Here is a 16,865-nt window from a genome sequence, read left to right as displayed (position 1 = left end):
TGACATCGTGACATTTTATTCCGAGGCAAAACATTACATGATATAAAATTGTATAATTTAATACTTAAGTCTATAATATGATAAAATTTATATTATTAAATGTATTATAAAAACCATGCTATATCATTTAATAAAAAACACATCTAACAAGCAAGTTTGAGTAAGGTAGGATTTTTTTTAGCATCCTTGGTAATGGAGATCAGCCTCTGTATCTGAAACTACCTCTGAGATTTATTCATATTATTGTTAAATAAACCATGAAAGTTTAACTAGTACGATTATCTATTAGAAAATAAACCAGTTCTCCTCAAGCTTAAAAAACCTATGGCTTTGACTCAGCATCCTTGCCCGTGTAGTGCATCAGAATCACAAGATGCATAATCTATTTAAATTTGATATAGATTGAATCTATAATAACTTATAGGATTTGTCTATCAAACTGAAAGGGCACCTTGACTAAAAACTTTGACCAGCTCAAAAACCTTAATATCATCCGGTATCAAAAAATATATCTCCGATTCCGTATTCAAGCCTATCAAGTGCATACATGTAAGTATCATAAGAAGCACCATCCATGCAGGTCTAGTGAAGTTAGGGCCAGTAATAACTATGATATAATCATCAGAGTACTGGGCACCTGCTTCAAAAACTTTAACCAGCATTGAAAATAAACCTTAACCTCATTCATCATCCAAAACCTATGGCTCAGATTCAGCATTCAAGCCTGTCAAGTGCATTAGTATCATAAGATGCCCCATCCATGCTAGTTTGGCGAAGTTAAGGCTAGTATTAACTTAGAAATTGCTATCAAAGGACACCTGCAGTAAAAACTTAAACTGCTCCAAAACCTTAACCACCTCCGGTATCTGAAAGTCATGGTCCATTCACTGTCAAGTCCATAAGTAGGTCAAGATACATGATCCATGCAAGTTTAGTGCAGATAGGACAGGTAATATCTTAGATGCATGACCTTAACCAGGTCCGGACGCCAACGCCAATGCCGGTGGTATAGTATTAGCTACCCCAGACTTTGTCTCGGTGAGCTAAAAATGAAACCATGCATATTAACATGTACCAAGTAAACATTATTACTTATACTTTAATTGAAGACAAATACACGCTGCAAACTTTAAAGTATGCAATTTGAACACGTTGACAAATAGAAATAATACAGTAGTTTAAAGTAAACGTTATAGCTGAACATCATTTCGAGTATGAAATCAAAGTACTGAAAGTACTGATAGACGGAGGCATCATATCGGAGGAAACTATACTAATGACAATATATGATTTTTTATTTAAGAAAAATTAGCGCGCTTACCGCTTATCATGTTAGAATATTCGCGAAGCGGTTTAGTATTATGACAATTTAAGGTCGCGAGGATATTTTTCAGGTTTACATCAGAGTTAGGTAGATAATATTAAAGGGACTTGGAAACGATTTTAGATCAAAAATTTCTTTTCTTTTTTATGTATTTCAAAAATGGTTTACTCGCTCATTTTGAATGATTAACAAAAATTTGAACATTAGAAGTCAAGTTTTGAGAGAGATACATAGGTAAGAATTCTTGCATTGTTATGTAAACAAAGCTCGATCGAGTCTTATATTAATTTGTTTACAAATATTGTAAAGTATGGAATAACCATTTCTTTGACCGAATGACTCGTTGCAAACAAGGTAAACTGATTCAATGTGTTCATAGATACTAGTAGTATGATAAACAGAAAAAAGCAACATTTGCTTGAGACTTATACAAATAAAACAAATATGTAAACCATAACAAAACAAAGATTTTCAAACTCTATATCTTGCTTATAACTCAATATTTGACTTTCAAATTTTGATAAAGCATTAAAAGTACCCAAATTCACCATTCCAAACATTGAAATTGGAAAAGCAAAATTTGAAATTTTAAGCTCAAATCGTGTCCAAGTCCCTTTAAAATAATTAGTGTTGTTCTTTAATTTTTAACCTTATAAGCTTGTTGTATTACTACTTAAACGTGCTTATTATTTAAATAAAAAGGAAGGAGAAAATAATGTTGCATCACAAAACAACATGGAAAACTGTACATGCTAATAAATGCATACAACTCGAATTACTCGAAAAATAGAAGGGGCTTAATTTCTTGATTACTTGTAATGAGTGTCGTCGATCCAGATAATTATTCTCTTATTATGATCGTTATGAGAGAGAGAGAGAAAGAGAGAGAGAGAGAGAGAGAGAAAACGAACTTTTTGGGCATGATTTTATGTACATTCATTTGAAATATACTAATATTATACATTCATAATATTAGTTTCGACAAAAGAATGTAGTACATTGTGATTGAATCCAGCATGCAGTTTCAGTCCGAGTCCACGTGTTACCCCTGTTAACCGATCAACGCGTGAGGTGCATCACGTGTTCTATCCAAAATAAGGGGGAAAAGTTTTGTTCTTATAGTTTCCATTTCAAGTAAGGAGAAAAGAAGTATGCCTATAACAAAAAAAGTATTCTACACTGTTTGTGATGTTTGATTTCAAGAAAAGAGAAAGGAAGCATGCCTAACAATGAAGTACAAGTATTCTACACTGTTTGTGGTTTTTGATTTCAAGCAAAGAGAAAACAAGTATGTCTATAAACGAAGTACATGTATTTTTTACTGTTTGTGAAGTTTGATTTCTACCAAAGATCTAGAGAAAAGAAGTATGCATAACAATGAAGTATTCTACACGTTTTGTGATGTTTGATTTAAAGATTGATAAACTGTGTTTGTGAAGTTTAATTCGTATACTTCTTTTTTCTTAACAGAAATCTCTCTCTCTCTCTCTCTCTCTCTCTCTCTCTCTCTCTCTCTCTCTCTCTCTCTCTCTCTCTCTCTCTCTCTCTCTCTCTCTAAGACTATAGAACAATAAACACAGACTATGGAAACAATAAACACATGAACTAAATTTTGCTATTTATTTTGAATTTGCAGAGAACACAAGTTCAGTTATATGGTACCAGTTTTAATGATATATATAATGGCCATTGTTTGCATCATATAAAATATTTTTTGTCAATTCTAACTATTTTTCCCTCGCGCGACACTTATCAGCTTGTAGGACATACTGACTTCCCAAATCACTTGCGGGGGGGATGTTGCAGCGGTGAAGAAAGATACGTCTCCGCGGGAGATTGGTGATAATACGCGAACGATATACATGTACGACAGAGACAAAGAAGCATGCCATGTTTATTCATTGAATCTCATAATTATTCATTATTTCGTCCACCGCTAGATGGTGCTTGAGGAATCCTCATTATTTGACGTCACGGGCAAGACAATCACAATATACGGAGGCTGTTATACAGCCTCCGTCTAAAAATGAATAAGATAACCAGGAGATTCAGTTTAACTTAACAGTTGAAACATACTCCTCCAGTGAGCCACACCAGCGGCGTTTTCAGCAGAGCGAGTGCTCGTTCTGTTGAACACGCCTCTGCAACACAAATTTTGGCAAGCGCTCGCTAGCACCCGCTCTGCCGATGTAATTACTGCATGTGGCATGTGCACATGCATAAATTGTGCACAAACGATACACCCTTAGTGTGACTTATTAAATTACCGTCATTTATGATAAACTGTACATTTATTAGTATCTAGTTTACGCTTTATTATAAACTGGTTCGCGGTTTATAAAGCGTAAACTACCCCAAACCATTTTATAACGTATAACACAAATAAATATTGAATTCATTCCTTAAATATATATAATTATTGAATCATTTAAATTTTTTTTTTAATAAAATAACCGGATGAACACATTCACGTAGTATTTTAATCCGGTTCAATAAAAATATTAATTAAAATTTATAAAAGCAATTTATTGGAGCGGCGTTGATTACGGCTAGCTGTGTTCAATAAAAGAAAACTGTGGTATATCTATAGATACCTGTTTTGCATAGTTTGTGTTGGCAATTTTAAAAACCGCCTAGATCTCGCTACCCTTTCCCCATTTCCTTGGAAATTTGATTATCACTCGGACCACCCCTACCAACCTTACAAAAAGTTCTTGCATCTAATTTCATGTATTTTAAATGTTTACCTCCCCCCCACCCCACCCCATCCCCAAGAAAATCGTTTTTTCCTTGGATTCCCACCAACCAATGAAAAAAATATGCATTCAAATAAATGTTTTAACATAACCCGGTCTAAAATAAATTAATTAGAATTTACTTTAATACCTTTAAATGCGTTTGAATTAAACTGTATAAATTGCAGAAAGTTTATTTTCTTTTTTAGTTTAATTAAATCGCAATTTAATTTAATTAAAAATTTTTATTACAAACTGTGGCTTAAAGAAATGAATACTGACGATCTCTAAGCTCTAGCTAAAAGGTGGCTCAAAGATTGTATATCCTGTAAGCTCTTTCAAATCCCATTTAAGCCATCCTCATGGAATTGCGTAAAGAAGATTTTTCGCCCTGTGTTTGACTTTTGGCACTCAAATTTTGGTAAAATATTCAAAATGCACTAGTTAACCATTTCATACATTATTTTTTTATTTATTTCAAATCGTGTCTAGGTCCCTTTAAAGTAAAATTAAATTTAAAACGTTTACAGGGTCAAAACAGCAAATACGTGTTTATAACTTGGATGATAAAATAGAGACATTTCCCTAACAGTTATTTTAAGGTTCTGAGTTTAGACACTTGACTTTGACCCGTGCATGCACTCTCCAAACAAATATAATGTGATTTTTTTTAATCAAATATTTTTGTCATCACGACGACAAAAGTAAGTCCTTAGTTGAAATGTATATTTTTTTAATACCTTCTCTCATAAGAAATCATTAATATATATATATATATATATATATATATATATATATATATATATATATATATATATATATATATATATATATATATATATATATATCTCTATATAATATATATAGCAAAAGTCCACTGAAAATTTATCCGTATTTGTATTATCATTTCTGAGTTTATTCATGCAGATGTGATATTGTGGAAACATAAACTAAAGATCCCGTTAGCGTGAATGTATTGCGCAAGCGCAAGATTGTAAAATCCAAAACATCTAGGTGATTTCCGGGATTTTTTTAGGAATTTCGTTGATTATTAATTAGCGAAGCTTAACTGAGAAAAAATAAAAACAAAATGGTAATCTTCAAGTACCAATGATGTTTAAAACATATAAAACAAAAGACAGTATTCTTCCGATTTCTCGGTATTAAAGACCAAAAATTCGAGTCTATTATTTTAATATAGTAGTATAGATATTCATTAAACAGGCGTTATTATAGCAGCACATGTTGTTTTTTTTTTCAGTATTACGCTTTGAAAATGCAGTTCTTGATCAATGGAGAGAGGACGACACCTTCTTCTTTTCAACCAGAGCATGTAAAGAAGTCGAGAGCAAAATAAAAAACCAAAACCTGGTGATTGTGACAGGACACTCCGGATCCGGAAAATCTGCCATTATTCAACATATTGCACTCAAGTACAAGGATCAGGGCTGGATTGTGAAACCATTGAAAGGTGTGATGGAAATGAGAAAATACATCTTAGAACAAGAATGTAATTTGAACTCTACAATATTAGTACTTAACGATCCTATTGGAAAAGATTCATTCGATAAAGCATCATATCTTTCTTGGAAAGAATCTGAACACGAAATATCTACCTTTTTAAAAAAGGGAAAACTTCTTATTTCTTGTAGAAATTATATTCTTTTTGATAATGAAGTGAAAGGAGTTTTAAAGGAAAAAACAAATATCGTAAACATCGAAGATGTCAAGTATAAATTAACAAATGAAGAAAAACGAAGCATTTGGAACAAATATATGTCAAATGAGAAAATATCTGAGGAGGATTTTACCGAAATTCTAAATATTGAAGCGTATTTTCCGTTATTGTGTAAACTTTTTTCTTCTGACATAAAATATCAAAGTAACGGATATAGATTTTTTCAAGAGCCCGTAAATGTCGTTGAAGAGCAAATAAGATGTTTTAGAAAGGAGGACAAAGGGAAGTACTGCGCCCTTGTTCTTCTTGTTCTTTTTAATAATAACTTCTGCTGTGATGATGCAATGAGGAATAAACGCTCAAGATCCAAATTTAAACGTGCATTGACCATTTGTGGATTGTCGCATGATACCCCACCTTATGATATTGGTGACAATCTTGACCTTCTGAAGGGATTTTTTGTCAAAAAAATTGGCGACGCTTATGAATTTTATCACGATTTCGTAATGGAGATGACAAGTTTTATTTTTGGAAAGGATCATCCAGCAGAATTGATACAATATGCCGATATCAGGTTCCTTCTTAGACGTGTAACCTTAGACAATGGGATTGAACAGAATCGACCGTTTACCATATATTTAAGTGATAAAAGGAATATAGACATACTTGGAGAGAGGTTTTTTAAGGCCCTTCTCAAAGAATGTTATATAGATGTTATACTTCATCCTGCTTTAAGGGATAAAAGATTAATAGAAGTACTACAAAAAAAATTCGAAAGACACCCAGAAAAGCTACAAGAGCTACTTCAAACCAAAAAGAGTATGTATGATAATCATAAACTGTACTGGCCGATTACAAATGACTGTATGGCGAAACTTGGCCTCGTGTCTTTGGAAAATAAATTTTCGCCTCTCTGTGCGCTGGTGGCATTTTGTCATACTGATTTGTCCTTACATTGTTTTCATGCTCTTCGTCAATCAAAAACTGACTTGATTAGAATTAGTATTGTATCTGCAGTGTGTTGCAATGGCTCAAAAGATCTTTTTAAAATGTTGCCCGATGATTACATGAAAGACTCTTTGACAGAAACGTTTGACGGCTTATTCCCAATTCACATTACAGCCTTGCATTATAATTTTGAAATTCTGGAAGAGTTGATTCATTTAGGTGCTAATGTGAACATGAAAACAAAGGATGAAAAAAGCCGGACTCCCTTAATGTTTGCTGCAAGTCGAGACAATGCTGAACCTAAAGACGATATTTATAACATAGTAACTTCAAATATAATAAGACAAGATCAAACTGTTCAAATGTTGATAGATTACGCAGCAGACGTTAACTTATGTACGGGAGACGGTGTTAGTTCTCTGTACTTAGCTTGTCAAAACGGTCATACCAGTATGGTGAAAATTTTACTCAACAATGGAGCATACATAAACCAATGTACCAAGAACGGGGAAAGTCCCCTTTTTATTACTTCTCAGCACGGACATTATGACAATGCGCAGCTTTTACCTGGAAAAGGGGCGGACATTAACTCAAGCACCGCCGAGGACGAAGTTAGTCCTCTTTACATTGCTTGCGAAAACGGACATGACAGCACTGTACAAACTTTAGTTGACCATGGTGCTGACCTAAATTTATGTACGAGTTCTGGAGCTAGCCCACTATTCATAGCATGTCAAAGAGGATATAACAGTGTTGTACAAATTTTGATAAGCAAAGGAGCAGCCGTTAACATGTGCAAGTATAATGGCGCTAGTCCCCTCTACATAGCTTGCCAAAATGACCGTGTTCATGCGGTTAAACTTTTACTGAGTAATAAAGCAGATGTCAATTTATGTAAAGAAGACAAAACTAGTCCTCTCTTTATAGCATGCCAAAATGGAAACGAAAACTTGGTACAACTGTTGCTTGATAACAAGGCAGATATTAATTTCTGTGATGAAGACGGAACAAGTCCATTCTTTATAGCATGCCAGAAAGGAAACCATGAAATTATACAAATTTTACTAAAAAGAGGTGCAGAAATAAATGCATGTACGTTAGATGGTTTTAGCCCTCTCTTTGTAGCTTGTCAGAACGGACATGAGGAAACTGTACGAACTTTGCTCAAACACGGTGCTGAAGTTAATTTATGTACCAGTTCTGGAGCCAGTCCTCTATATATAGCATGTCGAAAAGGATATAACAGTTCTGTACAACTTTTGATAGGCAAAGGAGCAGCCGTTAACATGTGCAAGAAAAATGGCGCTAGTCCTCTCTACATAGCTTGCCAAAATGACCATATTAGCACGGTTAAACTTTTAATGAGTAATAAAGCAGATGTCAATTTATGTAAAGAAGACAAAACCAGTCCTCTCTTTATAGCATGCCAAAATGGAAACAAAAACTTGGTACAACTTTTACTTGATAACGGAGCAGATGTCAATTTATGTAAAGAAGACAAAACCAGTCCTCTATTTATAGCATGTCAAAAAGGGTATAACATTTCTGTACAACTTTTAATAGACAAAGGAGCAGTCGTTAACATGTGCATGTATAACGATGCTAGTCCCCTCTACGTAGCTTGCGAAAATGACCATATTAGCACGGTTAAACTTTTGTTGAGTAATAAAGCAGATGCGAATTTAGGTAGAAAAGACAAAACCAGTCCTCTCTTTATAGCATGCCAAAATGGAAATGAAAACTTGGTACAACTTTTACTTGATAACGGAGCAGACATTAATATATGTGACGAAGGTGGAACCAGTTCTCTTTTCATAGCTTGCCAGAAAGGATATAATAAAATTGTACAGCTTCTACTGACCAACGGCGCAAATATCAATTTATGCACACTTGAGGGTTTTAGCCCTCTCTTTGTAGCTTGTCAGAACGGACATGAGGAAACTGTACGAACTTTGCTAGAAAACGGAGCCAATATCAATATACGTACAATAAATGGAACTGCTGAAGATATTGCACTTCAATACGGACATGAAATCATTGTTCAAATGTTAAAAGGAACAATATTGCAAAAAAAATAATTTATTGCAAGGAAAACGGAGACCATTTGAATCCCAGAGTATGCTAAAATCGATGAAACACCATTCATAACTTCAAATTTAACCTATGTTTGATTGGATATATGTTCACGAAAAAGTTTATTCAAACAGTGGGAAAAATCAAATGAAATCTGTTAAGCATTGCTTTCTTCCTCAAAATGTGAAGAACGAGAAATTATTTTTTTTATTTGAAGCAGCGTTCATGTACAGCACTGGTATTAAGATTTTTTACAAATGAAATATGATGCTTATGCTTATAAGAATACTTTTTTATGTTCATAAATGCAGATTAAAAAGGATTGGCAGGGATCTATACCACGTGACAAAAAAGTATTGATATAGAAAGAATAATTTTGGTGGGATGTTAAATACTATATACGATGGTTGTCTAAAAAAGATCCTGGACAATCGCAGTTTTTTTGTTTCAATTTAAATGGGTTCATATATTTACATATTTCATACCTATATGTTGTCATAAACTTCTGAATTAAACTGTATTAATTTTGAATTTTTCTTTTAAAATTTAACTTAATTTATACTGTATCAAAAGGTAGCGGGAATAACGCAGCGCACCGCCCAGTGTAAGAATCGTCTAAACATCGTACATGTAATTGAGTTCTTTGAAATGAATATGTACTGTTTTTTTCAGCATGTACGCTCATAATAATCTTCAATAATAATTATATGTAGCTAAAATGTCGTCTTTTTAATACGTCATTTGAAGCCATTTTAAACGAGCAGAATCTGATGATATTTAAAAAATTTACGGCCAGAACATGTCTATAAAAACGAAGCGAAAGCGAAGTCGGCTGACGGCTCGGAACAGCGCGGCCTCATAGAAGTACAAATGATGGAGGTAAAAGGAAAACACTATACTGGCGCTGTACAAGTTATCGGCTATAATTTTACGTTTTCCTTTCGTGTTTCCTTATTTCTTGATATATTTGAATAAAACTTGACATACTTTAAATGGTGAACTCCTTATCTATCAATCTGTTAGATTATATCATCACTTAGAACCCGAACATATTGTTTTTGTGCTATTTAGCACGCTCCGAATTTGCCGAGTTTTTACGATTTACTGTACCAGTTATCGGCTTTGTGATAATAACACAGTAAAATCCCTTTACATGTTGATTTTATATTCTGCAAAGTTTAAATTGAATTATGTCCCTTGCGGGGTCAGCCTTTAGGTCATGGGGGTTATTATACATAAACAAAACTCTTAAAATTATCCGTTTATCATCATACGGTAATACACAATATCGTATGCTGTTCAATACATAATTGTGCAATCAGGCGTTCAACTGCGCCATGAATCTCTCAGAATTTAGTGAATTCCTTTTGTTTAGAAATTTTATATGTATTGATATTATATGTCAAATAAAAGAAGGGATATGATAACGTATCACAAAGAGGTCATATTCTATTTTTAACTTATTACGTCACTTTCACCAAATCTGAAAGTGCGAAGATGTAAATCAGCGGTAAACAATGATCGTTAAAGCTCATGTTTAAAACATATTCAAGAAAGTTTTCAAGCAAACTTACTTTTCCTTATTCGAAACAGACGACTGAATTAAAAAATCTCGGATAGTTGCATGCTATAAACCCGAATCCTCAGTTTAGCCGATAACTGGTCTTAGCCAATAACTGGTACAGTACCAGTAGGGTAATATTTCGAGATCACTTATATCTACAAGTGGCAGAGACGATTTCCTTATGGAGTGTGCGGTTGCACCCTCTGGCCAAATGGTGAATACGACTTACTCTCAGGTAAAAACAAGGACTATGACGTTATGAATGAAAATCATGTTCTTCTCATATCTAAAAGTTGATTCTCGATCATCTTGACTACATTCTCTCTGAAAAAATTCATAAAACTGAACATTGACTGTCAACCTCCTCCACACCCCTGGAAAAACTTCTGCATCTGAGCCGGTCAATGTATACTATGCTTGGTTGGCTGGATCATTTCATCAAATGATTTTGTAAGACATATCAAAATTTGGCACAGCATTCCCACCCTCCATATCAAAAATATCACTCAGAACAGTGTCAATATATGCAGTATCTCGTTTACATCCTTAAATATTGTTTAAAAAAATGCTCTCCCAAGAATGAGACGGTGTTGCTTAGTAAAAAGTGAATGAATATGAAATTTTCACAGCACAGCTTTATAAACCACTTGCACATACCCGAAACTGTCCATTAAGTGAACAACAGAAAGATTTATCAAAAACTAGCTTTATTGTTCAAAGATAAAATTACTGATACCGTCCATTCTTAAAACAAAGATGGTAATGTTTTATGTTCGATATTAGCTTCAAACTGCCCATTCTGTCCTATGGGCCTCGATCAGTTCTTTCTGTCACAGAATGGACAGTTTTCGGCTTATATCCTTTACTTAGAAATAACTCAACATCTGTATCGGTCATTCTGGGCCGTGTGGCCTTTATAGGCAATGTATATATACATGTATAATGATAACTCCAATCAAAGAATTTTTAAACATACATCTATACATTATTATAGTCTATATAAAAATATTATAATACTTTATCGAAAATGGCGTCGATATTTAGAATGAAACTACATGCGTTCACGAACTTGTTAAGCAACATTGCTTTATAATATTTCTCGAAATACATCAGTGGTACAGGAGGAGCAAATCAAAATTGTTCACAAATGTATAGATACAAAAAAGTTTAAACACTTTAAAGCTGACATGAATTCATAAATACGCATTACTTCCCTTTTATCTCCGACTACCGCCATATTAGTTGTAGATTTCTATTGTTATGCTCATCGCTACACACCCCCTATAAAAGGCCGAGAGCTCTCGTCATGCTTCACCGCATTCAGGAATTTCATACACCCGAACACGTTACCTTGGACGAAAAAACTTGAAAAAACGCGTTTTGAACAAAAATAATATGACAACCACTTCACTGGCAAGATATATCCAGTAAACGACGAAACAAGACAGACTGAAATCCAGGCGCAGATACTTCAGAAATTCCTCGACAATTGTAGACCGTTTTTCTGTGTATGTTATAACATCGCACATGCGCAAACCACACACTGTGGCAGATCGAGCAATGTCAATTATCGCATGGATTTTATAAACGGGGAGTTTTTGTAGGAACGGATGGAAACGTTGTTACTTTCTTGGATTTACTATCATTTAGCTACTATGTTGGATGTAGTGTCGCCAGGGTTTCAAGAAAATGCAGACGTTATGCACTCTGTATGAAAGACAACACGTGTTCGATGAGCATGCGAAGTAAGGCAGCACTGTCTGTGCAAAATAATACAGATACCTTGCACATCCTTTCAAAGAATAAATATATTTTGTATTTCATTGATTGTTGTTTTCTTTATTCTTTATTACTACATTTTACTACATGTGCAATGTGTAGTTCATGCATTTAGAAGTCCGTGCAACGTGAATGCCTCGATCGGAAAGCAACCGACCGTAACTTTCTCAACCGGTATATATACCCCAGTGGCAGTAGAGGAGCGATCGAAACTAATATGGCGACCAAATGCTTTTATGAATTCATGTCAGCTTTAAGTAAAGCAAACTAATAAAGATAACGCTTTCAATGGATAACTCCAAGCCTCAATCGATTCCTGTTTGTAATTAGAATTTGTTGAATATAAAGCTTGAAATATAAAATTATTTAAACAAATAAGATGCCTACACAGGAAAAATGTCCACATGTGTAAAACATGTGTTAAACATATATTTTACATATATATTTTACACGTGTAAAACACATAAAAAGAGCACACATGTATAAAGTGTTTAATTTCACACATGTTCAACATGTGTTTAACATGTGTTAAACACATGTGAAATTAAACATGACATATTTTATATGTGTAAACCACATATTATCTATGTGTAATATATGTGTTGCATTTTATATGTGAAATTCATGTATAAATTTTTGTTAGCAATTTTCAATAATAAAGGTACATCTTGACTTAATCTTTCATTTAAAATATATTAAATATGCTTCATATTTTCACTTCGCTTCAAACTATTCCTCGATATAAATGTATGGATCATCAGTATAGAACTATTGCAAATGCATTCTTGGTATATCAAAATAAAGTAATAACAAAAACTTCATTAATTTGTTCTCAGGAGTTTATTCTTCATCACCGCGTTGTACAATTGATCATTTCTCTCTTGCTTGTTCCTATAGATGAAAAGAAAACCTATACATACATATGTAGTGTTTCTTAACACCCAAATTACATGTAGTTATTATTTTCCATGTCTGTTTTACAGGATGCACTTATTACACTATATCCAATGATAAATGCTATTACAATGATAAATGATATTACATTATATATATAGCTTCAAAAGAGGAATCCATACAAAATTACATTAGATAAGTAATCTAGGTCAGAAAATGTATATGATTTATTAGGATTTTAAAAGAAAGAAATCACAACAAATCTTTTAACTTACATCTTGGTAACGCTTAATTCTTCTTTCTTCCTTTTCTTGTAGAAGATCCCAGATGTTGGGTCTATTGTCTTCCTTTATAGATGCATAGAACTCTGGTGACATAAAAAAAAAATCTAAAGTTAATTTATAGTCATGGTATATATCATGGATTGAAGATATAATCAGATTATTGTCATTTGAGAATCAAATGTTCACTTTAATTTAAATATAGCTTTTCTGTTTTAAATATATGCATTTCTGTAACAGAACTTACATACGTGTTATTTTTACTATACAATTATGTATATATAATATTAGAATTCTCATGCACCTTTAAACTCTGGCCAGAACTTCTCGCATTCATTGAACTTTTTTGTTGATAAGAATGCCCTCTGAAAAATGAAGAAAAAGTAAGCAAAATTCTTTCATAATGTATAAATCAATAGACAGTTATATATATTTAGATACATGCATATGATGCAATTTATTTGTTCATTTAAGAAATGAAGATAATAATTTTTCTATTGATCGACGTATCAAAGAAATAATTGACCGGAAAACTTCATCAATGCGCTGAATGTCCATTCTAGAGTGGAACAGCTAAGAAAAATAAACATCAGACAATCAATATTGCAACAAAAAACAAAGATTTGAGTTAAAATCAGTCACTGTATATACATGTAAGAGAGGTTATTGTTGTACATCCTAAAATTACCACTATTACAACTATAAAAAATCTTAAACATCCAGATTTAAAGAATTGTGAGTTCACATGTATTTTTTAAATGATGTTTTGCAAGTACATGTTATACAATACAAGTGCTGTTGATTGTTAAAAACTGACAGCAATTTGAAGAAGTCTGAGATAAGAAATATAATGAAATAAACAATATGCAGCCATCAGTGTCCGGATACCAAGCAGCTTAAACCGAATTCTTATATTGCACTATATTTGCATCATATTACTAAAAAACTAACATATATATATATAAAAACTTGTTAAAATTCACTAAAACAAGACACATTCTATTTGTTATAAAAACTGTATTTTTGTACCTGCAAAACGAAAAAAACGTCAAGTAAACCATGGGACGGAATTTTGCTATTTTGATATTTGATTTCCACCTCTGCTATGTAAAGCATGCAAACTGCACTTAACCTACATTGTATAAAACTGTTTATTCATAGGTATATTTCTATAGATTTAAATTTGTTCCATTAAACTGTAATGGGCATTCAAAACAGTATCAGATATTTTGGATCACCCTGTTGATAGACGCGGATCTTATAAAAATTTCCAGTCTTGAGTGCGTGTCTGTGTCCTAGGGATAATCTTGTTTTCTTCGAAGGGAGAATGGTCCAATACCTATTTTCGGTTAAGTACTATGTCAGTTTAAAAAAATTGAATTTACCTGAGGAGAACCCGTCCCCTCTAGATCCGAACATGAACAAATCCTTCGACTTCAGCAAATACGTTCAAAGATATTAGGCACTTCAATATCACTCGCATCAAATTTCCCCTGTTCTTTTCAACTGATCAACTAAGAATTTAAATAGCAATTGCCTTCATACAGATGTGCGGCGGGTAAGAAAAGGATCATAATTATCAAAAACGCCTGAAGGACAAATCAAATGAAAGCTTTCTACTCAGCTGAGAATTAAGAAAATAATTGATATACATGACAAGTGGGAAAGAAGAGGAACATATTTATAATTTCTTTGTACTTGTCCTTGTTTTGCTGTTCGGTAACGTTTGGTCATACCGTATTTCATAGTCAGCAAGTCTAGAATTGTATGATGAAAATGTAAAACACATAAATACTACAAATAAGTCGTTTATATACATAAAGTATTACTAAATATGTTAACATTAAAGATAATGATTATGATAATTGGTACAAAATTATAATTATTATACTGATTACATTAACATTTGATATTTCTTATAATAAGGAATGAAGAATACGATGACAATTAAAAACAGAGCAGGGCGTTTGTGACATTGAAACTCAAACTCTCTCTCTCTCTCTCTCTCTCTCTCTCTCTCTCTCTCTCTCTCTCTCTCTCTCTCTCTCTCTCTCTCTCTCTCTCCAATCCCTTTATAATTTGGTCTTTGTAATTTCCTTCCGACATAGATATCCCAAATAAAACAAGGGATTCCCGGGTCCTTTCGGAATGTACAACTGTAGTTCAACATTTGGTGTTAAAGCTTCCCTGCCCTTTTCACTGTATATAGAATACAACAACTGCTGGTCCGTGTTCATTAGCTTTTCGTCTAGGAAATATAGCACAGCCGGTGATAAAGCTGTTCAAACTGTAGGAACACCTCACCTGTTCCAAGGAACATTCCCCCGCAAACCCACAGCAAAGTATTCCGAAAAATCGTGAAAGGCTCAACATTCTTAGAAAACTCGCCGATGCGATTATAAGACACTCTCTTTGAGTCAAATCCTGGTGGAATTTCTAACTCGAATTGCACATTTTTATCAACTTCGTCTCGAAAATATCCAATATCGAGCCAAGCGTAGTAGGGATTTTGGAAAACTTGCTTACGCACGGTGTCGGCCACCACCGCGTATTTGGAATGTTGAGTCGCGGTGTATTCTGGAACCACTGTATTCGGGTGGATTTTGGGATAACCTGGGACGTTATAGACAGATCTGACGTCATTAAGGAGTCTGAAGGGCCAGAAGTCAGTCCGATTTGTCAGGTAAATCATGGTGTTGTTGACACGGTCAGATCGCAGCCTTTCCATCAACTCTTTGAACTCCTCTGAATCTGTATACACCACCAGTGGATTCACCAGATACTTGAATACGGTTGCCCAATTTGAAGTACGTGTTTGTTGAGAAATGCATGTTTCCGGAGCCTTTCCGGAACCTTCCCAGATTCCAGTAGGCCGTTACTATAGTCATGTTTGAGGGCAGGTGTCTGGATCGCTGGACATCCGATTGGTTCCTCGAAGGATTGGTGACGACATCGTCAACCGTATTTTCTACGTGTTTGTTATGCTTTGTGTTATAGAAGGAACTCTTTCTTGTAGAAATCGCAGTTTTCACTGGATGGAAATATGAAAATCGCCTCATGTCTGTAACAGGGTACAAGATACAATGTTATAACGATTAAATTTAAAAAAAACAACAACAATGTTGCAGTTAAATCATTTCAGATTATCACGAATTAAATTTCCATAATTTCGCGTTCTGTCTATTTTCGCTAATTATATGAAACTTTTTAGGAAATACGAATGTCATATTACTAGTATACGCGCTATTAATGGTGTTTATACATTGGCGTCAACTTTTTTTCCTTAATAATGTTATAAGAAAGGGGTGTGTTTTTATAGTGAAAAATAAAATTATAACTTGAGATGCGTGTGCAGTTAAACATGGTTTTACAGGACACACGTTGTCGTTTCTTCTAATATCCAAACCAAAGGTTATAAACGAAAATTAAACCTTCCATTTCCAAGATCCTTTCATTTAAGATAATACAATGTAATCGCATCTACCTCATCCTTTACACCCTGGCACTGCGACTGCATAAATTAAAACCACTATTTTTTGTGTATTACATGCTATGTATTACTACGCGGCGCAGCCAATACCTTTTTTCG

General features: G+C 33.7%; 1 protein-coding gene and 1 pseudogene across 1 annotated transcript in view; one reads left to right on the top strand and one right to left on the bottom strand.

The window, feature by feature from the left end:
• LOC128174456 (uncharacterized) overlaps positions 1–7,909 on the top strand; it is a 44,464-nt gene extending 36,555 nt beyond the window's left edge. Inside the window, exons 7-9 of the mRNA XM_052840011.1 lie at positions 5,321–6,601; positions 6,905–7,008; positions 7,811–7,909. Of these exons, the coding sequence (XP_052695971.1) occupies positions 5,321–6,601; positions 6,905–7,008; positions 7,811–7,909 (1,484 nt within the window). The remainder of the gene's footprint in view (positions 1–5,320; positions 6,602–6,904; positions 7,009–7,810) is intronic.
• A 7,439-nt stretch (positions 7,910–15,348) lies between these two features.
• LOC128174455 (uncharacterized) lies at positions 15,349–16,335 on the bottom strand (annotated as a pseudogene).
• Positions 16,336–16,865: the final 530 nt, after the last annotated feature.

The sequence above is a fragment of the Crassostrea angulata genome, chromosome 2, assembly GCF_025612915.1.
Source record: "Crassostrea angulata isolate pt1a10 chromosome 2, ASM2561291v2, whole genome shotgun sequence".
Lineage (NCBI taxonomy): Eukaryota > Metazoa > Mollusca > Bivalvia > Ostreida > Ostreidae > Magallana > Magallana angulata.
The sequence above is the reverse complement of the archived record's forward strand: the minus strand, read 5'-3'. Positions and strand labels throughout refer to the sequence as shown.